Below are 25256 nucleotides of genomic sequence, written 5' to 3' on the forward strand. Positions count from 1 at the left end.
TGGAGATGAATGTGATATCCTGGACAGCAGGGAAAAAGACTTTGATTCCTCAGATACCAGTCCTGAGGCTCAGAGCTGGTCACAGAGATGTGACTGCATTTCTTTGTTCATTTCCCTGGCAAGGCCTGAGTAATTGGTGGTGTGTTGTTCAGCCATGATACAGAAACGTGGTGATCTGTCATCATTGCAGCTTTGTCCTTAGCTGTGTTCAGATGACGAATACACTGAAATCATTGGGGCAAAATGAGTGCTAAGAGGGCAGTAAATGTCCAACCCAAGGATATTGGAACCAACGATGGGCAGTTTTTGTGTGCTAGTAGTGTCACTATAAACTGGCTTTTAATAGCTTTCTAGCTGCCAGCTGAAGCCCTTTCTGAAAGATTGATGTGTTGAGATATAAACCATCAGGAAAGTACACACAATTACTTACACAGCATTTTAGTTTAGTTCATTCCCTTCTGGGTTAGTATTACTGGAGCTGAAGTAGACATTACTAGAAATGTGTAGGTAAACTGATAAAGTCACTAGTGGTTCAATAGCAAAAGTTACTTTCCTGATTAATGAAACAAGAAATTGCATACAGATAGCCAGTGCCACCACATTAGTGGGGGGTGGGCGTAACAAAAAAAAAAAAAAAGTATAATTTGTCCTAAAATAAAACACCATTAATAAAGCCAACTACTAATAATAGCTTCGTAATTAGATTTCATCAGCCAAGCAACACACTGAAGGACCTAAACGAGAGCAGGGAATTCACTCACAGTAGAGTCTCATGGGAATGGAGTTGCAGCCACTGAAGAGGTGCTGACAATCAGAAGCATACAGCTCCAGGGGTCAAAAATGATGGGGCAACGTGTCTTCTCCAGGCTATCCCCTCTGTGGACAGCCTGCAAGCTCAGCATTACATTTAATTTAAAACTGTACAGTAGTGATGCAGAAACAACTGCAGTCATTTAGTTCCATTGTTGGTGACAGCCAGGTGCTTCTCATGGTTAGATGCAATATATAGGGCAGAGGGTGGCTGCCAGCAATAGAAAATCCTTTTAACTGCTGCTTACTTCATTGTTAGTGAATACATGAGATGGAATACCAGATCAGTTTTAAAAATTCTGATTTCTGTTATTTTTGGTGGCAGTTAGGAAAATCCTGACTGGCACAGGTGCTATTGAACATGAGAAGTAAGCCCTTCCATGGAAATCTGTGTTATTCTGCTTACAGAAACAGTTTCTATTTGCCTATTTGTGATTTTTTTAAAAACAATACAATTAATTCAGTAAAATCAGACCACCAAAATAGTGGCTTTAGAGTATTTCAGCAGCCTTATTGTGCCCAGAGGCCTTCTCCAAAGGAATCACTAAATAAGCACTAGAAATATAAATATGAATGAGTCAGGTAATTGGAAACAGCATAAAGCTCTACACATGTGTGCACAGGAACAGCTCATGTGCTGGCAGGTGCCTCTGAAAGACAACTTTCAGAGAGGTTTGCAGGGACTGGATTTCATAATTTCTTTCTCTGCTTCTTTTCAAAGGTGGGAGGAGGTTCTCATCTTGTCACAGGAGAGGTATAGCATGCCTGGCTCCATGCTGTGGCAAAGACATGAAGCAAGGATCTTGAATGAAATTTTTGGGAATTTCAGTGCCCTGGTGGAGCAGGGGCTGCGCTCGGCAGTTGTGCTGCTGAGATACTAACCCTTGTTGGAGCAGCTGGGGCTGCCGGCAGTCTGCAAAAAGCCTTAGCAGAAGTTTGGGAGTGATCTTCATTGCTCTGGCAGGAAACACCAGAGCACACTCCTGTAGGAAATTACTTTTGCAATACTTCACCAAGGCAAGTTTTCACACCTTTTATTGGCTTGAGGGAGCTGAAGTTCCCCCAAGTGATGAATGAAAGTGTCTGAGCAGCCTGCTATAACCCACAACATAACACGAAACTACATTGTCACTGAAAGAGCCACAAGCAGGGAGAGTCTGCTCCTGCTTAACACTAGCTTTGTTTGGCTGAAAGAAAAATGATTCAGTGTTTCTATCCTGTCACAGCGTTTCTATGAACAGGCTCATGTTCATGCTGAAAAATATGAAGAAATCAGGGTGGCACGACTGTTGAGTGGCAGTAAATGGAAAATGAGGACAGAGACAATTTTCACTGGCTCTACTCCTTCCCTGGTTTGTTGCTTGTGTTCTTCTTGATAGTGATGAAATAAGAGTTGGGGCATTATCTCAGGTATTACGGGTGGGATGCAGAGAGGGTATTTTTTCCAGTGGTATTGCTGAGGGTGGTTGCTTCCACCTGAGTTATGATGATGGATATGTCATCACTGGAAACTGTTTTAATGCCTGCTAAATGTTATATAATAGTCTGTTTCACTATTCCCAGCCTGCTTTAATTCATGAAATTAAGGAAATAATTTAAAGGCTTTGCACTGTAGTTCTACATAGTTAGTGAATACATGGGATGGAATATGAGATCAGTTTCATACTTATTGCAGTGAGGTGTTTGTACACCTGGTTTCTAAAGAAATGTTGAGAAGTGGGTCTGCTTGGGACTAAGTGAGAGTAATTCAGTTTGAAGTAAAACCAAGATGCCAGTGCTGAATATTTTAAAAGTCATCAGTAATCATAATGGAAGTAAGTTCCAGTACTTCATTTACAGAAGTGAAAAACATTTCTCATTTTGATTGTTTTACTGTCATTGTCTTTCACTTCTTAGCAATTAAAAAAGGTAAAGAAATGAAAAAAAAGCACAGCTGGTTTGAAGCTTACCAACCATTAGCACTGATCTTCCCTGGATTGTTTAAATATATGCATTTAGTTATTAAAATAAACAAGTACCCATATAGACTGATTCAATAGTTCTAGGATTTACTTTCTTTTTTCTACAGCTATCTTGTGACACACCTAATTAAAATCTACTGCTTAGTTCCCCTTTGAATATAATAAAACCCTGCCTTATTCTTTCTGTCAGTTTAATCCCTCTTTCTTTTTCATTGACACATTTCTAATACCTTTGCAGACAGGCCAGACACTTCTGCTTCATCCGTACTGAATCCACCTGCTTAGCACCTTTTGACAAAATGGATACAGCCTCCCTGTGGCTTGGAATTGATAGAAACTGTCAAAAAGGGTTTTCTGAATGGTCTTTCTCTGTCACCTTTACCAGATTTTTATCCTGTGTTGTAGAAATGTGCAGTTTAATGTTGCGTTTCAAATAATTTTTGGCTGAAAAAGTGTGTAATGGAATCAGGGTGTCCCCTAAATACTCCTAACAGTTGGAGATGTCTCTTTGTTTTGTACACCAGAATCCCAATAGACCTGTGACAGCAATGGAATTACACTTTTGACCTTGTTCGCTAAAGTGTTGCTTTCTCTGGATGATTGAATGTGAGTAACCAACAAGAGTTTCCTCTAAAATGTATGAGTTTCCCCTATTTGTTTCTCATAAAAACATAGAAAGGATGCTGTGCAATTTTCAGCTGATTGTGTTTTCCACAAAAGAGAAAACAAACAAAGAAAACCAAAACACTGTTTGATTCAAGGAGAGATGGTAGTTGTTAGCCATATTAAAAATGCAAAAGCAGTTGATATATCAATATTTTTCCTTAAGCCAGTGTTGTTGCTACATCCTGAGCGTCACAGCAGCAGTACAGCACAGTGGCAGATTTTTATCCTTTTGTTGCTTCACTCTCCATGTATTTTAAAAGCAGATGTATACTAAGGCACCAAATACAATTTCTAAGTATTGAATCTGAATATAGAAAATAATCATATACTTCATGTTCTGTGTGAATTTAGCTGATCGTTATGGACTACACAGTCATGCCAATCCAAAAGATAAATACACTGTTTTCTGCAGATGCACATGCAGCCTTTTAAGCTCCTGGTGTTGCTTTTCATTTGATTGTGACTGGGCAGACATAGCCAGCTGTAGGATTTGCCATGACTGCTGTTCCTGCCCTTTGCATTGAGCCACTACACATCTCTTGCTCCCCATTTATTTTTTCAGTGTGGCTTTTCTGGATCAGAAGAACTCGAGAGGCCAGGAGAGATACAAAATCAGATTCTTGTTTCTTCCACTTTAGGCTACTTCAGCTGTGTTTTGGGGAATTTTTTCTCCGGTATGTTCCTGTTTACTGTGAATATCCCAGCCCTGGAATAGTGAGCATATTTCATTGTCATGCAGAGTATATGAAATGCAATGGAAAGTACAATCCTATAGTTCCTGTGGGTGGGGAGTTAGGGTTCAAAAGAGAGGAAAGGACTCAGGGAAATCTAGTTTGTTTTTAGAAGAGTTCAGAATAAATAGCTTACTGGCCTCTGTAGCCTCAAGATTTCAGTTTCTCACTGTAGACAATGCTGTGTGGAGGGGGCATCAGAGCATGGAGGGCAATGCACTGAGGCTGCAGATCTGCGACTCCCGATTTCCAATCCTGCCAAAAAAAGCTTTTTTTTTTTTTTTTAATTGCTACTTCATTGGTGATATAAATTAATGATCAGTATGGGTCTGAAGCAACCTTGTCATCAGAGAATATTTGGTTAGTGTTGACATACTTGTTCTCTGCAAACATGAATCATCCATCTGCCTTTGGCAGGCTCACCCTGTGGCTCTGCTATAATATGTTTCACCAGTGTAGTGGAAATTAAAATGTCATTATTAAACATGGCAAAATCAGATGCTCTCTGGGCACCGCATCTATTCAAGGAGTTCTTGCTTCCTATGTAGTTATTTCTGACAGTTTAATAGGACAGCTGTATTCTGGCATAAAAGAATATGTGCGTATATCCTCAGTACATGGGGAGTTAAATGCTTTCAGAACACTATTTCCTCACATACATGGGTGTTTCATGCATGGCAGAAGCAGTAATGCTCATGTAACACCATGTTGCTGCTTAGTCCATTAGGAAGTGTAAAGTCAAAATTAATTGTCCTGCAGGACTGTATAGAGTGGGTCTCTAAAAGTGGTTGCTGTAGCTGTTGGCAGCTGCTACATCAGCCAGGCTCCTTCCTCGTGAGCAGTTATTGACTGGGCTATTGAATTCAGGGCTCTGGAGGTTGCTTGGTGGAAAAAGCCTTCAGTTGCTGCTTGGCAGCTCTGTCACTGCAAGGTCATGGAAAGGGCACTTCAGTCTCCAAACCCAATTAGGGCCTTTTTCAGCACCTTTTCAATCACAGGGGAAAATCCCACTGAGCAGGGTGGCTCCCAGGCCAGGCTTTTGCACCCAGCCCCCTCAGTGAGACGGCCAACAAATGTGTTCCTTTTTGTCACTTGGGCCATCAGAAATACCCTTTGCTGTCATGAAACAACTAAGCAGTTTGTGCAGGAAGGTAAAGAGCCCAGTACGGGCTTATAAGCTCACCATAGTTGAATTTGGACCCGTGCCTTGTACATGTATGTCTGTGTCCCTCCCTTTACTCATATCTAGAGCTGTCTCATTCCTCAGATCAAATCATTTGACTCTTAAGAACAGCTGTAACTTGCAAGTTGAATGAAGTCCAACTGCTCAAAACATTAATGAAAAACATAAAACTCTCTTTTACCAGGTATCAACAGTATTCCTTTAATTCCTCCCCCTCTTAAGATTTGTGTGTGCTGGGTTGTGCTTTTCATCCCAGGTGGCTGCCAATTCTGGTGAAAATAAGTTGAGCTATGAAAGGTTGACCCACTCGCCTCTGAATTGCTTTTTATATGATGTGAGTCCCTCAGGGCCCAATTCTACACATAGAAGTGAGAATGACAGCTATCAAAATATATAGGAAGTATGTCAATGTGCACAAAGAAAAAGGTGAACCCCAGACTGTTTTGAGTGGTCTTTAAAATATAGATTTCCTGTGAAATGGTGATTAAAGGGAAAGCAAAGAATAATTAGAAAATTAGCCTGATGTGCTAGCAGTTATATCAATGTGTGGTTTTATATTAGCTCTTTTAGACAAGCAAAAGATCAGAAAATCCCTTATGACTTACTTAAACTAGTGTGTAAAATTTGGGTAGTGTCTGATCAGCTCCTTTGATCACTCTAGTCTAGACCGTTGCCAGAGTACATACTCTGTACTAAACCCACGGACCCCTTAAGTAGAGGCCTACTCAAGTGAATCAAAAAACATATTAAAAAGTTATATAAAATGTTCCCTGTCTGAGTAAATTAATCTGGTTCAAAGCTGAATACCTTAGGAACTGCAAAAATATAAGTGTTGTTGCAGACGAGAGGTGGTAGAGTTCTTAATTCATATTTAAATGACTGTCTCAGAAATGCAAGAGAAAAATTTTCAGCAAACTTTTATTCTTTTTAATTGGATAGGCATTTTTGTAAGCCTGTAGTCAGATTCCCTAAAGGAGAAAAAAAAACCTGCCAAAAATTATGCACAGTTTTTTGGATTTTTTTTGGAAATTAAAGATTTGCAACTACTATGTCTGTCTCAAGTACACAATATTGTTTTTAATTAAGGGTCAGTGGGAACCTTCCAGTTTGTAGGCTGCACTCTTGCCACAGGATTATTTGCAAGGAAGTGCTGGAAGTCCAAGAGTAGTAAATTTGCTACATTTCAAAACAAAGCAGTTTTCCCTTCATTGCCAGAGCTTCTTTACATCTGCCATTGTCGTACCATCCTGAACCCATCTGCTCTTTGCCACATGAATCTCAGAAATATGAACAGTTCATTTACTTATAGATAGTGCTGCTGCCTTTTACATACTAGCAATAATAGGTGACAATTTGGAGACAATTCTAGTCTAATGACCAATTCACAAGACTTGCAAATCTGTCCAAAGCCACTAGTTTTAGAAATTCAGGTTTGTACCTGAGTTAGTTTTCTCAAGATGTCTGTGTCTTGAATTTAGGAGTTTGAGTTTTCAGTCTTTGTGCGCCTGCTGTATTTTCTGGTTGCATTGCAATGCCATCAGAAAACTGGCATTGAGGCAACAACAGCAGATTGATCAAATTATCAAGGAAAGTTAACTAGCTCATAAATAGGACATCAGTGGGGTGAAAATATCACAGAAATGGGACCATTTAAAACATAGAGAAGCTGGAATCCAAGTGGCAAGTACTTTCTTAGCTACACCAAATTCTGTCTAAATTCAAGAGGAGAGCTGGTACACTGCTGTTATCCAAACACTGAATTTATCTACTGATGGCTGAGAAACAGTTCCACAACAGGCATTAAAGTCTTTGGGATGATACACAGTTTATCAGAAGTGCCAGGCATTGCTCTCCTTACAGAGAGATAAATAATTGAAAGATAAAGGAACATAGTTCTGTGAGTGAATACATGAATGTAGAATGCAGTAGAAATATTGGGTAAATTCTTTCCTCCTATGACTTGTCTTCCAGCCAGTGGCATTACATCAGAGAAAGAGTGGAACATAATTTGTGTGCAACATATCAGATTGTTAAGAGGCAACAAGCAGGTGTTTGAGAAAATTTTCTCTCTGCCATTTGCAGAAATGTGTATGAAATCTCCTGGCTAATCTACAGTCATTCCCTTACCTGCCATCTTTCAGCAGGTAACTAGGTAAATTTGTGTTAAATAGGATTTGCTTTGCTATTTCCATTTACTGTTCGAGTAGAAATGTTCTGACATGACATATGACCAATTAATAATTGGAAAGTGCTTGGATGACTCATTTGAAGCCAGTAGTTCAGACTATGTCAGCTGCAGCTGGTATTAAAAACTGCTAAGAGTTGTTCTACAATCAGTGATTCTGCAGCATCTCCTCTGGGTGTCTGCATTTCACTTAATAAAGATGGTCCTGTAGACATCAATTGAAGTAACTCTTGCCTTTGTTGCTTGGATGTTGTTGTGAGCTCTGAAATGAACTTGGTTTATACAAGTATACTTTGTTAGCCAGCCTAGAGGATGCAGGGCAGGAATTACCCTGTTCTGCTGACAACCTCAGTAGAAGAGAAATGGCTTTATTTGGCTGTGATTCTGAAGAGAATAAGAGTGTGACTACCTCGTGGTTTTCTGAGGGTTTTTAGCTGGTTTTTTTCTGTGCTGATGATGTTCCATTACTTTTACAGAGCTATAATAATCCGAAATGGCGAAGTCATTCCAATGTCTTCAGAATTCACTCCGGAGACTGAACGCCAGCGACTTCAGTATCTGGTAAGAGACCTGAGGACCAAATCAGGTGCTGCTCATGACAAGAGTTGCCCAGTAATATCAAAGGCTCAGAGAAATGCTGCTGAGTTACTGTGGCTCAGTGAAGGGTGGTGTGTCTACTGAACACCAGTGACTGATCATGTATGTCTTTAAGCCATCAGCAAATGTAGAGAAAACCCTGGTGGTGCAAATCTCAATGAAATGAGTATAACCTCTTCAGCAAAGGCCATCGATTAGCATGGCTGTGCTAGCATACATTTTTCAGCTGCAGACCCTTCAGCAGCACACTGGTGTTGGATTTTGAGAGCCTAGATATAGAGCTGCTGACCCACAGCTGTATTTCAATCCATCCCAGTGCTTACTGTGTGACAGTATAAAATACCACAGACTGCTCTTTGTATGTGAGTGATATTGCAGAGTTTGATTAATTTACTCTAGCAGTATGCTGGTAGTATCTCCAACAGGAGAAAGATATCCAACTTAGAGGTGATCTCAGTGAACATTAGTAGCTGCAGGATAGGATGGGGGATTGAAGATTAGTTTTATTTTCTGTAGCAGCACCCATAAAGCTGGGATAGGGTGACTAGCTAGGGACACATGGATGCTTTATAGACCAAGCTGTGTTGGCTGATAAGCTGCCAGAGTAATAAAAGTCAAAATGAATGGTGTTATTTTTCATACAAACCATCCTGTTACTTTTTAAGGTTTTCATCAATGGACAGATCAGTTGGTTGAAGTTGATTAGTTGTTTGTCAAAATGTCATTCCTAACATTTGGCTGAGAGATTTCCTTTGTGCTTCTTCTGTTCTCCTGCTTTTTCCTTTTAGAAATTTAAGCTTCAGCCAAGGCAGGCTTGCTCTAAGCCTTGCCTGACTCAAGGTGGACAGGCCAAGGTTAGTGGTGTTCCTAGGTCTTAAGGTGTCTTCTATTTTTAAGCACTGTGGTTTGAAACTAAACAAAATGCCATTGTTTGAAAGGTGGTGGTGGAAGGTTTTAAAGAAAAAACTGTGTTTCCTCAATTGTTGCATTTAATTTCTTTTCAGTCAGATTCATTGGCTTCAAGCTGAAAATTTCAGAGGAAATACTGCTTTGGGACTATTCGTATTCAGAGAACCAAATGGAAAAGAGGCCTAATAAATATTTACAATTCAGTTACATTTAAAATAATTTGTTTGCCTCTAAAATAAAAGGTATCTTTAGCATCTAGGGAGTCTGCTACTTCTGTAGGAAATATGAGATAAAACATTGCCTACAAGGGGTTTTTCTTCTCTTTTGATGTCCTTTCTGGCTTAAATTTGATACCAGTAGCTGATCTGAAAAGCATTTCTGCTGTTTCCTGTGGAAAATTCCTTTACCTTTGTTTGTCTATTTTAATTCTGCATGTAACAAATATGCCGAGTCTATGGGTATCATGTTCAAAGAGAATACGTGCAAGACAGCAAGAGCGTGAAACAAAATTACAGATCATTTCAAATGCAACATTCCATAAGTAAGATTTTTACTCTTGTGTTTGAAAAAAAGAAAAAGATGACCCCAAATTTCTTGCAGGGTTGGCATAAGCATTACACTCCAAAGTTTCCATCTGTCTTGCTAATTAGATCCCAAATAATTCCTCTTACTCGCTTGTCTGTCCCCAGGTCTGCAATTAGTCTATTCAACTATCAACATCTCTCATCTGTTGTTCCGTCTGAAAGTTACTTACTTTGAATCTATTTTCTTATTTGCAGTTAAAGCTGAGTTTCTTTGTTTCAAGTATGTTGCACTGCTCTCCCTGCACGAAAGGAAGAAAATCCCTTAATCACTTTAGCATTAATATTTTATTTGGTAAATGCAGAGATACTGTTTGCTATGAGGAAGTTACTGAACAAGCAAAGGGAGGGTATGGATTTACAGCCTTCAGGCTGTTCCCTGTGCAGCAGACACTGTTGGTGCAGTCAGGATGAAGGAGCTTCCGTCTGCCTTTAGTGCCTCTTGATTGCTTCAGTCACGCAGGATGGTCTTTTATGCCCTCTTTCTGAGCCTAAATTTCTCTGTGGAAAAAAATCCATGGGGTAATGAGTTCTTCAGGTCGTGTGAGTATCTTTATATGAAGTCCTCCAGTCTAGTCTTAGACAAAACTGTGCTTCAGCTAATACTGATTGAGTAACGGAGAGGGGAGGGAAACAAATGTTTTCTCTGTCTTGGCAGGTTTATTGCCAGGCATCCAAGAATGGCCTTGGCAGTAGATCTCTGGCATGGAAACCCGAAAATTACAAGTTGACTATCCAGCCGTTCTGACTTTGAAGCAGCTCTGAGCCTGATCATCATTCCATAGGAGGGCAGTGGAGGGCAGGGGCCGGGGTGGGGGGTGTAGCATCCAGCTGCGGACTTCAGGCAGGGTATATGGTACAGACTTCTATGTCAGGCAGCTTGTAAGAGTATTGCAGGAGGCAGTCAATCCTTCAGTCAGAGAGCACTTCTTAAGATGCAAAGTGTGAAAGCTTTGCACCAGTATTCCCTTGATCCTTCGGCTTCTGTAGAGGTTCAGTGCACCATATTGCTTCCCTTCCACTGGTGGGCATTCAAAAGCCTCCTTTTCTTCTGAATTTCTGTGTCTCTCGTTTTTAGCATTGTAGCAGAAGAGCCCACACAGCGCTTCAGAAAAGTCCTGACTTCCCATATCAGTGTATCTTGAAGGAAAAAAAAATCCAGTATTTACTGGGAGCTGCTCTGGTACATTCAGCAGTTGTGCAGGCAGTGACAGCCAGAAGCAATTTTTCTTTCATCTTCTGAGGAGACTCTTCATTTCAGTCATGATAGTGTAAATTGTAACAGTAAATAAGATAGATTTTGTTACTTATTCCTTTAGAATATATGTTTAAAATGAATGGTGAATTGAGCATACTGCAGATGCATATATTTCTATTAGTTACTCAAGTTGCACTTTCAGGATGTTGTGAGGTCAATCAATGTGGTGTTTGTAGCATCTTCATGTGTGCACCAAGCAACCCCTCAAAAGTTCACCAGAAATGGTGCACCACTGCTACCAGTGGAGGTGTCACTGCTTGTAGAGACTGGGTGGCCAACGGTGACAGTGGGTGCTCTTTGTGTTGCCACAATTTCAGCAAAGGTTCACGAGCCCAGATAGGCTCAAAGGGGATCTATTCTTATTTTGCTGCTCAGGTAAGGATAAAAGTGACACTAACTCACATGCTGAAGGATGCCTGCAGAACCTGAGCCTGAAGAGAAATGCACCTAGATCTCCTAAATGGCCAGTCAGCACTTTGATTACGAGTCAGTCAAGATGTAATTCTCCTACAGGTTTTGGCTCCCTGTATCACCCAGCATACAATTGCTTCAGCCATCTGACACAGTGGATGATTCTGTGGTAAAAGAGATGTGTGGTTCCATGGAAGAGATTCTGGCCTTTCACAAGATGAGAGAGATGAAATCAAGAGATGGATTTGACTTCTAGTCTTCTCCTCCCTTTTATCACCACATCCTTTACTTTTAATCTGTTTTTGGTTTAAGAGTGTCCCTATGGTAATGGCTGAGTCATTTGCAAAACTTCTGGCTGCATTGGGTTGTGCATGCTGTTGTGAGCAGTAGTTCCATATAGTAGAATGTTCTTTTGGAGAAAAGGACACAGTATGATAAAAGTATAAACTTGTAAGATACAGTTGGTGTAGGGGAAAGCAGCAAATCTGAAAATAGCACAGAATGCAGTGAAACAACTAGTGCCAGCGACTTTCCAGTGCAGTGCCTACTGAAGGAGCTGGAAAAGGCAGTGGCAGGCCTGACTGAGATACATATAAGATATGTATCTTATATGTTTCTGCCACCTAACTAACTGGCATGCGAGTGTGTAAGTCTAGGTTTATCTTAATTTCATGTTTGCTTTTCTAATCACCAGGAAACACAGCAGGAAGTAAATGCCCTTTTTAAACAGCCATGACTAATGTTTCTTTGACTGAACTCCATTTTAAACAACTAATTTTGTATGCAATACATCCAGCCACAAAATACAACATGAAATGGCAGAGTACCAAAAACACACAATGCAGACCATGCCAGATTTATGCCAAAAAGCTCTAACAGCATCTGAAAGAAAAAATATGGAAAATGTTCCAGTTCCATAACACAGAATAACAGTGTGTTCTGAAAATACCTCATAAGGATATAGGAAGTGTTTGATAGCTACACTATGTTAAATTTCAGGTTCTCTGATGTTTCTGATCTAAGATTCTTGCAAATCGAGACTAAACATTTAAAAAATGGAAAATATGTTGCATCATCACAGGTGAAATTCTGGTAGTCAGTTCACCTACCTTTTTTGTTGTTTGTTTGATCACTTGAGGAGATTTCATGGTTCTGCTTGTATATCCATCTGAAAGATCTTTAGATTTTTAAACTGTTGCTCTCTATTTATTTTCTGGTTCTGATGCCCAGCATGGTTTTTTTGAGGTGGGGAGAAGTGTCCTGCCTTGTACATGGAGAACAATTTTCAACAAACTCAACTGAAAGTTGTAGCTGAGTTTTATAGCAGAACATTCTCCTTTCTGTAGAATTACCAGTCAAGCATCAAAAATAACTGTTTAAAAATGGTAAAAAATATGGAAAATTAAAATATAAAGTAAAGCACAATGAGAATCCCCATTTCTTCACGTAAGAATTCAGATCACAGACACCAGAAACTTCCAAATTGCTCTTTTTCCCTCTGTTTCACTGACGCCAAAAATGTTAAAATCAAGTTAAGATCTCTGGATTGTAAATCAAGCATTGAGGGTTGGCTGTGGAAGAGAAGTCTTATTTGAACATTAGCAGTCCACGGTAACTGTGCCAGCTTTATTAATCGTATTTCAGTTATGACCTCAGACTTTCCATCTGAGTAAATCTTTATACAATGCAGCATCTCCTGATTGCTTTACCTTTTCAATAAAGGAAATTCTTGGTTTTAAGTGAAAAACTGCTAAAAGCCTGTAATGTTTTTCTTTTGGACCTCTTATTCAGACTAATAATCTCACAATCTCAAGGTTAGATAACTTCATTTTAATATCAGGTGTGATTTTTTTTTCTTTAAGTATGACCTTGTTTTGTAGGCAGGCGACAGTATTTAGCTGGTAGTAGTTTATAATGTTCTAATCAAGATAGGCTGTGCATTTTTAGAAGTGAACCAAATTGCACTTTCAATGCAGACTGACTTCATTGTTTACAATATCATAGATGAGAAAAAAACACAAACAATCCAGCTCTTTGTTATCATACAAAGAACAAATATTGTTCATATGTTGTGGTACATCAAATCATTAGGAATTTTCTTTTCTGCAACTTGAATGAAAATAAATAAAATAAAAAGCTTACGTGTACTTTTAAATGAAGAAGTTCCAGAGTTCTGGAAGTATGAAAAGCCTCATGTGGACTAATACTGCTGAACCTCTCAAAAGTCACTAGTGCTTCTCAACCATTTCTGTAATGAGGAGAGGGATCCAATTAGAGGGCCCTTGACAGCAGTATTTGGGTGGAGAAGGGGACTTCGGCTGACTGTGGACTGAAGGAAAAAAAATGTAATTCCCTTAACTGTACACAGAGAGAATTGGATGGAGTTCCTGTTCTAGGGAGGGATCGCGATGTCAAGATCACTTACGTGCTTGAAAGCCACCTCTTGAAGGCAGAATCCAATCTTGCTGACTACACACAGCCACCTTCCTTAGTCCTGTTCCAGCCAAGCTTGAGGTGTTTTCTGGAAGGAAGGTGACAGGAACAGGGACAAGCTGATAGAAAGTTAGTGTTGTGATGTGCTGAGCCAGATAGAGCTCCTATTAAATTGAGTGGGAGCAGGCTCAACTGTTAAATGCAGGAAATATTTTATTGTGAACTATCTGCATGACAGATGCCAGGTAGATCAATAAGAGCTTCCAGTGCTTCCTGCTGCTTACCTTTGATGAGCACTAGATTTATGACATACACACAAACTAAACCCCAGCTCATTTCATCTCCCTTGATGGCAGCTGCTGCTGAAGATAAGACAGACTTTATTGCCTTAAATGGCTGGATAAGGAAAAAGAGTTATCTGCAAAAAGGTTAAGAAATGCAACTTTTTTCAGTTTCCTCGCCAATTTGACTGTGTCTTTCATAAGAGTTTGCTCATAATGCAGCTTTGAGGAGGAAGAGAGAAAGGCTTGTTTATTTGAGTACTAAAGAAAAAGGAGTGAGATTTATTTCAGAAGGAAGAAATAGAGTATGTTTAGGATTAATGTATCATGTCAAGTGATCTTTGTATAAATTCAATCCAAAAATTTACACAGTGGACAAAGAGCCTCATGATGCTCTCAACTATGGTCAGCTTTGGAGAACATGAGCCAGAGGCACAATTCTGACAAAGAAGCCTCCTAGCATCTGCAGAACAGTGCACCAGAAAGGACATGAGAGCGTGTGAACATTAAAACCATCAAAGACCTTAGTTGCAGTTGTGACACAAAACTGCTGCTGCTTTTTTAAAAGTCTACTTTGCGTGAAGGATGTAGTTTTTCAAAACCAAGAAAATAAACTGCTCTGTAGCTTGTGTTTATTTGCAGTGTCATGTGATGGGGTGCATTTTTCCCAAGGCGGTGACAAAGTGTGGTAGTAATGTTAGTTTTTTTTGTTGGCATAGCTGAACTATTGGGAGTCAAAAAGCTTGAGCTTCACTGCACACTCATCCCTCCAAGTCTCTCCATGGCTTTGTATTCGATCATTCCTTTCTCTCTTGCTGACTTACAAAAGGTGTGTTCTGTTTTACAAAGCTCTGCAGACTCCTTCAGAGTCAATGGATGTAGTTTAGACATCCCAAATCTTGAGGAGCAGGGAGAAGAAATGAAGGATTTTGAGGGCAAGAGGAGTGCTGCCTATAAGGCTGCTGCTGGATATCAGTCAGGGGCAGAAATGGTGTATGTGCATTGTTTGCTGAAATGGAGAACATCATATTCCTTATTTAAAAAGAAGAGTAGAGGAGTGGGTGGAATTTGTGTGGGAAGGGACCAGGAAGGGATGGTAATACTACCTCATTAAAAATAGATGATGTCTTGTTTTATGTGGTATCTGTGTTTGATTTCTGCCCGCAGGCTTACATGCAGCCCCACTTGCTGGGAAATGAATTCACACATTTAGAATTTCCACGGAGGGTGCAGCGCAAGGAAGTTGGAAAGAGGATGCTGTACCGTGATTTCAACATGACTGGCTGGTAAGAATGTGTCCTTCTCAGCATGGGGTCAGCCTTCTCCTCCAACCAATGCCTGCTTTGTACCTGTCTTTGATTAGTGTACACTGCGTCAAATATGGAGGTGTACCCCTGAGTACTAAAAGAAAAGGCATTTCCTTCTTTCAGATGTATCTTTTTTCGAGAAGATAATGTTTTAAATAAGTTGACCTCCCTCCGGAGAGTTCATTTTAATGTGTGAGCACTCAAAGCAGAGCAAGCATATAAAGGCAAAGATGTGCCATGGGATTTTTCTGAAAGCTAAACAATTTTCCTATCTTGGAAATAGCTTTTTATAAATTCTGGATCAGTGGGTCAGACATTTGTCTTTTAAACCAAGACGTTGAGCCATCATGCCTTCACATGCCGAGGAAAGCTTGCAGAAGGGAAGGGCTGCCTCCCCTATTCCACTGCAGCTGGCCCTTGGTTTGGATATCCCTTGAGGAATTGTTCTATACATGGGCCCATCTGAACACAACCAGCCTAAAATGAAAAGGCTTGAATGAACAGCATGGACTTCAAGAAGTGAAGACAGAAAGAATGATGTTGGTTTTTTTGTTTCTGGCTAAATATCTTAATTGTTTTTTGTTGGTTCAAGAGGCTCCTTGGAGAAGCCCTATTCTTTGCTGTTGTGAGTTCTGTGCACGACCTATAAAGGCAAAGCCCAATATATGCAAATGGTCTTCATTTCCATGACATTTGTGTTTTAGGGTCTGTAGTAAATGACCTTACAGGAAAAAAAAAGAGCAGAGGGCTTAAAAAGAAAGCCTATTTCAGATTTGGAAGCCTGGATGCTCACATACAACTATAGCTCTACATAACTTTTGATTCGTTCCATGTTTTATGGACCATAAATGTAATGATGTTTTAATTGCAGGATAACGATCTAAGTTTAATATAATCTGAAGTGTTTGTGCAGAACATGTAAATCTGAGAATAACCATCGTCTGTCATCTTGAACAGCTGCTAGTAGAATATGCAGTTTCACCCTGAGAATGATGATGTCACATTTTAAAAAGGCTACAGGCATGAGCAAAAGAATAGGAACAGAATGAGAACATTAGATCAACTGAGGACTTAGACAGCAAAACATTTGGAAGATCATGAGACACTCTCCTAATTTCTGCAGAAGGAGGGTTTTTTTTGTTAAACTCCCAGATGTCTCTGGAGGCACCAATAAAGAATGGTTTCATGTAGACTTCCAAAGGCTCTTTTTCAAGATGTGACATGCCAGTTGGGACGAAAAACATGTGGGGGAGAGCTGTAGAAGTATCATAGGCTAGGAACTTCCTGAAGGGAGCACAAGAACAGATTTCTGTCATCATGGTTGGAAGGCAAAGAGGGTTTCTTCAGGGAGTTATTTTGCCTTTCCCTGGTTGGTTAGTGGTCTGGAAAAGAAATTAGGTTGGAATACTGAAGTTGCAGCATTGGCAGGTGACACTACAGCTCTTTTCCTATTAAACAAGAATGACCATGAGGTACTGCAAAGAATTAAGTGATTAATGCAAATGGGCATCACAGTGATCAAATTTGGTATTGATAAAGTAAAGCATGAAGGGGAAAAATAACTTTTATGCACACTAGAGGTTCCAAATGAAATGTCAAAAAACTCAGTGGAAGTTTTGCTTACTACAGTATTTTTTTCCAGTCTAAATCACCAACAGAATGTTGAGATTCATACAGCAATGGAACAAATCTTCATTTAACTTTTAAACACAGTTTAAAAGTGAAGAGATAATTCTGTATATTCATTTCTACCTCACTTGTGAATGTGTGCGTAGCACTTTACCTTATCCAAAATGGTTATTACATAGTTAGCACTGTTTGGCATTAGAAAAAGGAACAGAAGTCCTAAATGTGGGATAGTGAGTAAGGTAGAAGAGCTTTGATAAGTCAAGCTGGCAAATTTGATTCAATGTGTTGCTTTTTAATACTGGTTTGTGAACTCTCTTAGGTCTAGCATATAGCAGAGAGGAGAAGACAGTTATTTTCCGGTTGATTTTTCTGAATTTCCTAAAGTCTAGAATACACGTTGATCAAGTAACACATTCTAATATGGTCAATAGAAAAATTGTCACCAGTTCAGTACAAATATGCTTAGCTGTAAGCAGTTCTGGAATAAATACTTGAACTGGGACTTGAAAATTCAAGTCTGAATTCATCACAGTATTGTCCCAGAAAAGGGTGGCCTGTGCCAAGCAGAAGCATGTGGAGACTGTGATGAGACTACCTCTCCCTGCTGTTCCTTTTGACTTCTGGATGGAAGTGAAAAATGGGGCCTACATTTTTGTCTTAATAAAAGAATTGGAATCTTTCAGCTGCTCCATATTGCACAACTAGTGCATCAGTTACCTCTTTCTTTGGTTGCCTTGGGACAATAAAGAGATGATAAAATTGCTCTATTGCCATACATTTTTGTAAAACTGAGCCCTTCTAAATAAGGATCCATTTCTTTTTGCAAGGTTTCGCCCAAGGTGTTTGTTTTCCATTGAATTGTGTGCAGTGATCCCCTAGGCAGAGGAGAAGCAATCCATTTCTGTTTATCTAAAAGTCTGGGTCAGTTTGAGTGGTTGTGATTGTGGACAAGACATTAGATTTCCAGTTTGGTAAGCCCTCAGAGGCAATGGTTTGAAGTGGCAGAGGTTTCTTAGCGGCTGTTTTTCACTTCAAGATTTTGCTTCTATTTTCTTCCCTTTCTTATTCCTGGATTCAACCGATGCATCAGGACACAGTGGCTGAGGACATATCTGTTTTGCATTTGTTTCTAAGGACACTATCTATCATGGAGAATAAATTAGCATATATATTCCTTTTCTAGAAAATGTTAGATGGTGCTTTGGCCAGCCAGAGCTTGATACACTAAAATGTTGCTGAACTTTCATCACGTGCAATGCAGATGATCAATTGTCTGAATTGTTTTTTTGGTCACTAACCTCACTGTGTGTTGACATTTGCACATACATGTAGAGAGGTGCAGGTGATATTAGGAAGAAACAGCCACTGTTACGCTTAATTACTTAATCCTTTAGTGAGAGAATGTAGAGCACTCTCTGCTTTTATGTTTCCTCAGGAAAATAAAACTGTTTTATTTTACAATTCAGTGTACTTTTTGTGTTTTGTATTAGAAGCTGTATGACTTTTTTTTCTTCATTTTTATCCTCCTCCTTTGCTCCAGAGCTTTTCAGATTCTCAACAATGCCTTGGCTTGCCCAGCTTGTTTGGATTACAAAAGATTATTGTCTTTGGGTCTGTATTTGGCCCTTTATTTTTTCTTTCTGCTTTTTCTTTCTTTTCTTTTTTTTTTTCATGTGAAGTTTCCACACTGGCTTTGTCTCCACAACCCACAGTGGTAGCACAGCTGCCAAGTTTCCCCACAGCATTAGGATAACCACTGATCCAGCAATGAGTACCGCATCACTAGTCCAGGCTGCCTGTAACTGCTTTGAGACCAGCCTTTCCCTTCTTGATCCAGCTTGCTTACCCTTTCTCCTTTCTTTTCAGTGGCAATTGCAATGAGAAATCATGCTGTATTAAATATATGTAAAATAAATCCCACACTGCTGGGAGCTGACCGTGAGCTGCCCTTCCTGCACACTTGCCCCATGTGCGTTGTGGTTGAACAACAATTGCAAAATGTGCAATGTAGCTGGCAAGGCATCTTAAGAGCAGTATGTCCTGCTGAACAAGCTTTTGAGCTGTCTCAAGCCATAATTTGCTGGCAGATATCTGGATATCTGTGTTACTGACAGTCTTTCACAGCTGGGTCTCTGGGTTGGAGTTTTCAAGACCATGCCTTGCAGAGGTTGGACTTGTATTGAAGAGAGGTGTCCTGGTGGCTTTGACAAGTCCTGGCAACAGAAGAAACAGGAAAAACTCAGAGGCCATGTAAGCAGAGAGTGGTCAGTGCTAAAAAAGGGTGTGAGTAACCTGAAGTGGAAATATGGAGGGGAAAACAGCAGACCTGGTGATAGCTGCTCCTTTAAGGGACTGCACAGAATTAGTGTTTTCTGACTCTGGCTTTTATTCAAAGTTAAGACACAGTTGGTCAGATTTCCTTCACGTGTACATGCAGTGTGAACAATTTTGAAGTACTTTGCTTTGACTGTATCCTAGAACCTTCCCAAACTTGGCTTTCTGACTGGCTGCGTCCTTCACTGTGGCTCCTTCCAGAGTTCCCTTCTCAGCCTTCTGTGGAGCTGGAGGAGCTGTACTTAACTGAAGACATCCAGAAGGCACTATCAGTTGGCATCAACTTTGGTGGTTTCAAAATTAATTTTTTGCTCCTCCTTGAAAAAAAACCAGTGGCTTTTCTACTGCTTGCATTGAAGTGGAGTTCTTTAAAGGCTTGTTTCCAGATCACAGCTTCATCTTTTTGATTTGATTTTAGCATGAGAAAAGAGACCTAGATAACAAGTATGGGTTTTGACCTGTTTGTTGGTTGCATCCTTTGCCCTCCCTGAGAGGCGGAGCTGAGCAGCAGAGCTGAGCTGCACCCCATCAGAAATGGTCTGAGGCAGTGTAGTGCCCACCACATACTATGGGCTGAAGCCCAAGATGGCAACGAGTGGGAAAATTGGGCACTGTCTCTGACTACGCCGTCTTTGCAGCAGCAGTGGAGCCCTTGCCAGCTCCGTGTCCATGTGTCTGGTGAGGGAGTGCTGTGGCACATGGGGTCAGCCCCCGGGGGTCAGCCCCTGCTGGAGAATCGCCTGCCCGCATGATTTATTCCAAAGCAGGGAGGCTGGTGCCCTGAGGCAAGCACTAAGCAAACCCCATTTTATTCTAGAGTCAATATTGTCCACTGCCTGGAAAGCTGCCAGCTTGCTCTGCACTCGCCCTTTTCTTTCCAACAGGGAATGTCTTTCAGCCTCTAAGCATCTGATTAAAAAAGCAACTTCACTTTTCAAGCCGTTTTATTTTGTTTGGGATGGATGCCTTTTGCTTTCATTGTGCAGCTCGCCTTGCTGTCTGCGGTTCAGACTCCAGCTCACAAAAACCACGCTCTCATTAATCACTTATTGGGGATCCAGAATACCCCAGTGAGAGCCAATGTACATGTTTTGCTTGGTAATGTGTGGGCTGATTTGAACAAATATTGCCAGTGTGGCTGCTATCTTACTCTTAATTGCTGGGCTCAATGTCCTTTGACAGCACATTCAGGTAGCCTGCTCAAGGAGTGCCTGAGCAGATTGAGAAATGCCACAGAAATGCTTTATGGAGCTGGCACCTATGCTGCACCCTCCTTTAATATAAATTGATTTATTGAATCAAGCACAGAAGCCCTGCTACAGAAACCTCAGGCTATAGTCTCTAGAGAACCACCTAATAAAACAGCCCCAACTGACACTCCTCATTAGCTTTTCCACTGATCCCAAGGCAGTATTTAAAGTGACAGTGTCCCTCTTTTTGGCCTGAATTTATCTCCTGGCTAATGCCTGTGGGTCTAATTAGCTTAGCATTATTAGTCTTATTCAGATAAGCTGCATTTCCTAACAGCTTGATTCCAACTTGTAAGAAGTAATTGGAAGTCTGCAAACCCTGTGCTCTACCTGCTTGATTGCACCTTTTAGCCAAAATCATGTAATTTATAAAAAGTCATCCTTCCCCCCAGCTTTTTTTTTTAATTGAGCTTTTTTTTGTCTAGTGAAACATTCTGTGTTTCTTCTGCTGAAATCCTGGCTGTATCGTTGTGTTTGAGATCTCAGCCGTATCCTTTGTACAGTCGCCAGGGAGAGATCAAATTTTAATTTCATAATTACTTCACAAGAAAGCAACCTTTTCCCTAGTCATGCCTGGTATTAATTTCCTTCCAGCAACTTACATTTTCATAATTTAATGATTATGGGGCACCTTTGCCGCACTGGGCCATTCTGGAGAGAGAGAGGATATCATTTTTGCAGCAGAAGCCATCATCTGCAGTCACCTGCCTTGCTTTCTGTGTCCGTGCTTTTGTCTCTCACTGCAAGGTGGCGGGGGGGGGGACATGCCTCGTTGGTGCACACAGCGAGAGCAGCTTGCTGGGCTGTGCCTGGGTGTCTGGGGCACAGCTCTGCAATGATGAATGGCTGTTTGCAATGTGCATGTTATGCATCTTTTCAAAATTTGCAGCCCTCACTGCAGGAGCAGCAGGAGGTGAGAGCTGACGTGCTGTGCACGTCTCCTGACGGTGATGAATGGCTCTTTCCCCCAAGTGTGCACATGCCACAGGAGCTGAGCCAGTCTTTGGGGTAGAAGAAAGCAGAAACAGGAAAGAAATACTGCTGCAGCAAAAGAAAAAGCTTAAGTCTGGAATAAAGCCCTGTGTAAATGGTCTCTCTGGGGCCAAATGAGAGTGATAAGAATGGCGTTGGTCTGAGTTGTGTCCTGCAAGAGCATCTCCTTCTGGAGGCTGTGCATCTAAGACCTGTCCCTATGTGGCTGTGCATCTCCACTTGGGCTTTGCCTTGGCATGGAATCAGGTGCTGTGTATGTAAGGGCAAACAAAAGAATCCCAGTCTGTTTTGTTAGAAGGAAACTAAACTGGGATGAGATAATCTTCATTCTGAAAATCCAAGCAAAAACAGCCCTTCTTCCTGATAAGATGAAGTCTCATTCCACAGTCATGCTTTCTCTGGCATCTCCATCTGCACAAATTTGACATAACCTCAGCTGGGTCTATAGAAGTTATCTTTCTTTCCCTTGTTACCAAAGATTGATTTATGGCTCTGCTTCTGGCTGAGAGGAGGCTCCTTGCTCCTTGGAGGAGTTTCCAACACTGCTGTGGAATGGCGAGGTCTCTGTTTGCTGTGTCTCACTAATGGGCTAAAAAGTTAACCACATTCCAGGAAGTGCCTGAAAAAGATTCTGGTACTTGAGTCTTTAAACTGGGCTGGCCCAAATGGATAGTTTTGTTTTGCTTAGGAATTACTTCCACAGGAATATGGAGTGCTAGTGCTCTCCAAAGTCCAGAATCCACCTTAGGACTGTACACAGCACTGAAGGCTCCCTGGAGGTCCAAGGCTCATGTATTAGTCTAATTTGACCAAACCAGAGATCATAGATGTGTACAAGTCATGCTGAGAGATTTTTATTTTTTTTAAATTTGTAGTAGATTGGTAGACAGAACTGGGATTTGCAAAATGAAGCATTATACACTTTCAGGTTCATAAGAAGGTGTTTCTAAATTTTCTGTGAATAATGAGTGGTTTTAAACTTGTATGTTTTCCTCTTTACTTGAAAGAAGGCCTATGAGAATATCTTGGTTGAGGTAGATCTTCCCCTAAAAACTATTTTGTGCCTGTGTGCATGTGCATCGATCTTTGATTTGGCTTTGCCATCATCTCTTCTCTTAACAAACATTGCTGTAGTTTGTGTGCCTTAATTATCTTTGTTTATTGTAATTTTGTTTCATTAAACTATATATCAGATGAGCAATAGGGGAAAAATACTGAGACACTAAACATTAGAGCTAACCTATCTAGAGGATACTTAGTATCAGACAGTGCTCTCTGGATTTGGAAATCTTGTCTCTGCAGAAGCACAAGGATAAGGACACTTTTTAAGATTATGGCTGAGTTGAGACATAAATTGTATAATTTTCAGTGGCTTTGTGCCTAACCTGCACTAGACATCTTTTCTTCTTGATAGTAAGCATGCAGTTACACTGTTTAGATCCCTGTAGTTCAACAGACAGTGCAGATGAACAGTTCCTTTTGGACTGGTGGTTTACCAAAGGATGAGCTCCATTCTATTGATTACTTGTGTGGGAGGGGAAAAAAAAAGAAAGAGTTTCTATCAAGTTTTGTGTTCTGCTTAAAGATTAAAACATACTTTTCTGTTGGTATGACCAAAGCAAGTTGAGCTTGAGAAGGAAGTTATTTGGATAGCTGGGGTAGTTTTGTTGTGGGTTGTGTTATTTTGGGTGAGGGGGTGAGTTGGGGCAGGTGGAGGGTGTATGGATGGCCCTAGGTTTGGGGACTTTTAGAATGGTAGCAAAGCAGTGTTAGAAATACACAAAATCTACAAAGCTGTCTCAGAGATCCGTTTAGCCTTGTACTCAGTGTGAACTAGGACTTTTATGAAACAGTAGTACTTTGTCTTGGTTGCTTACACAAGTAGGTTTATTCTATGCTTCAAGCTAAAGCCCTTTGACGATGATAATTTTCTTTGCTCTTCCTTAGGTTTAATTATGTTTACTATTAGGTGTTACAAGCAGAGATGTGAAACACAGACAAACTTCCTAAAGCCAAGTGCCATGAAAAAACAGAGCACAGAGTCTGGATTCCCCTGTCAAGCATAGAACTGAACCTTCCAGGTCAGAGTAGATTGTGTTTTCAACACCATCTGTTGTGCCTGGGAATGCCAATGCAATACTTTTCATTACCAGTAACCTTACACAGTTTGCCATGAAAGAAAACGGAATGTGGATTTTGGTTTTAGTCATCAGCTTCTACTCTTACATTAATTTGTATGTGCTTTCAAAAGGCAAATTTTAATGCATCTTATATGGCAGGAGAACTCGTAACACACATAAAGACATTATCTAGGATTTTGGCTCTGAAATTTGCATATGGGAGTTGACTGTTTTTTCAAGTTCTGACCTAGAAATATGCAGCTAACTTTGATAATCTTTTATTTAAAGAGTGTTAAAACACTAACAGTGACCCCAACACTCTAAGAAACTTCTTCTGTAGATTGTGTTGTTCATTTAATAGCTCCTGGTTATTCTTTCACATGCATTTAGAGCAGATTTCAGTTAGCATATGAGTAACATCATGTCAGTCCTAGTTCTTTTGTTCTGACATCTCTTTTGGCTCCTGGTGCGATTTGGCCCGGTTTTCTAAAATGTTGATCCTGAGTCCAAATGTAACTTTGTGGGTGGTACATATGTCAAGGCCTAGTTCAGTATTTTTGGACAGCAGTAGCATTTCATAATTCTTTTGAAATGAAAAGAAGAAACAAAGTTAACTGAAAAAAATGCAGCTAGATCTAGCTGGGCACGAGCTTGCCTTTTCTACTCTCCACTGCTCCCCCTGTTTTTCCATTTGGAAAAATAGAGGCTTACGTGGCAGAAGCACTTAACAAGCTTTAGGCTCATTCAGAGCTGGAAGCAATAGCATTACCTTGTCTTTATAACTTTTCTTGTCATTCCTTGGTGGCCACCAAAACCTCCTGGGATGTGGACAAGGAAGACAGGGAGAAGAGAGAGTCACAACCCTGTGTTGTTAAAGCAGTGAGCTGGGCTGAATTATGCAGAGGGCTAAATAAGACCATTCTGGCACTAAAGGAGTCAAACCACCCCCTCACGTTCTCTGTCTGCATTCGATATACCTACTGCCATGTTATATCTTTATATACAATACACAACAGTATAAATGCAACTTTAGTACATAAAATCAAGAGAAATAGTCCAGAAGGCTGTAGCCTGTGTGAAATAAACCCACATACAAAATACAGGAGGTTTCACTGGGCATAAATTAAAATGCACTTCATATCTTCCTTCCATCTCACTAGTACAGTTGCTGAGTTGTTAGCTGTTAGTTGTTCTCTTGTGGCAACCCTCACACTAGTATATTCTTAGTTCTGTTTCTCTAGTAATGCAGGACAATAGGTACTTTTCTAGAGTGTCTCGGGTTGCTTTTCAGTGTGTCTGTGCTACCTCCACTACTGTGGTTGAAGTTCTGAACATTTTTTTTAAGTGATGATATTTTTTCAGGCAATAGCAACAGCAACATCAACAGAAAAAGCACATTTGAGATGAGCTTGACACCCAGGTTCTAAGCCCAAAAGGGGACAGGCTATGAGAAACCACAAAATAAATCACTGTAGCTCTCTAGGCCTCCCTCACTCAGATGCACAGCTTCAGGAGGTCACAGGCTAGCCAGCTGTTCTCCCTAATTTCCTGATGGAGTAAGTTAGCTGCAGCCCTTGGAATATGACCTCCCCCAGTGTACTTACCACCGAGGTGTCA

General features: G+C 40.5%; 1 protein-coding gene across 1 annotated transcript in view; it reads left to right on the top strand.

The window, feature by feature from the left end:
• Positions 1–25256, top strand: part of PPM1H (protein phosphatase, Mg2+/Mn2+ dependent 1H) — a gene marked incomplete at its 5' end in the record, with an annotated part of 129253 nt that overhangs the window by 80285 nt on the left and 23712 nt on the right. Inside the window, 2 exons of the mRNA XM_083859160.1 lie at positions 8013–8097; positions 15174–15292. Of these exons, the coding sequence (XP_083715286.1) occupies positions 8013–8097; positions 15174–15292 (204 nt within the window). The remainder of the gene's footprint in view (positions 1–8012; positions 8098–15173; positions 15293–25256) is intronic.

Source organism: Zosterops lateralis, assembly GCF_965231275.1.
Source record: "Zosterops lateralis genome assembly, chromosome: 4".
In the NCBI taxonomy this organism is placed as follows: Eukaryota; Metazoa; Chordata; class Aves; order Passeriformes; family Zosteropidae; genus Zosterops; species Zosterops lateralis.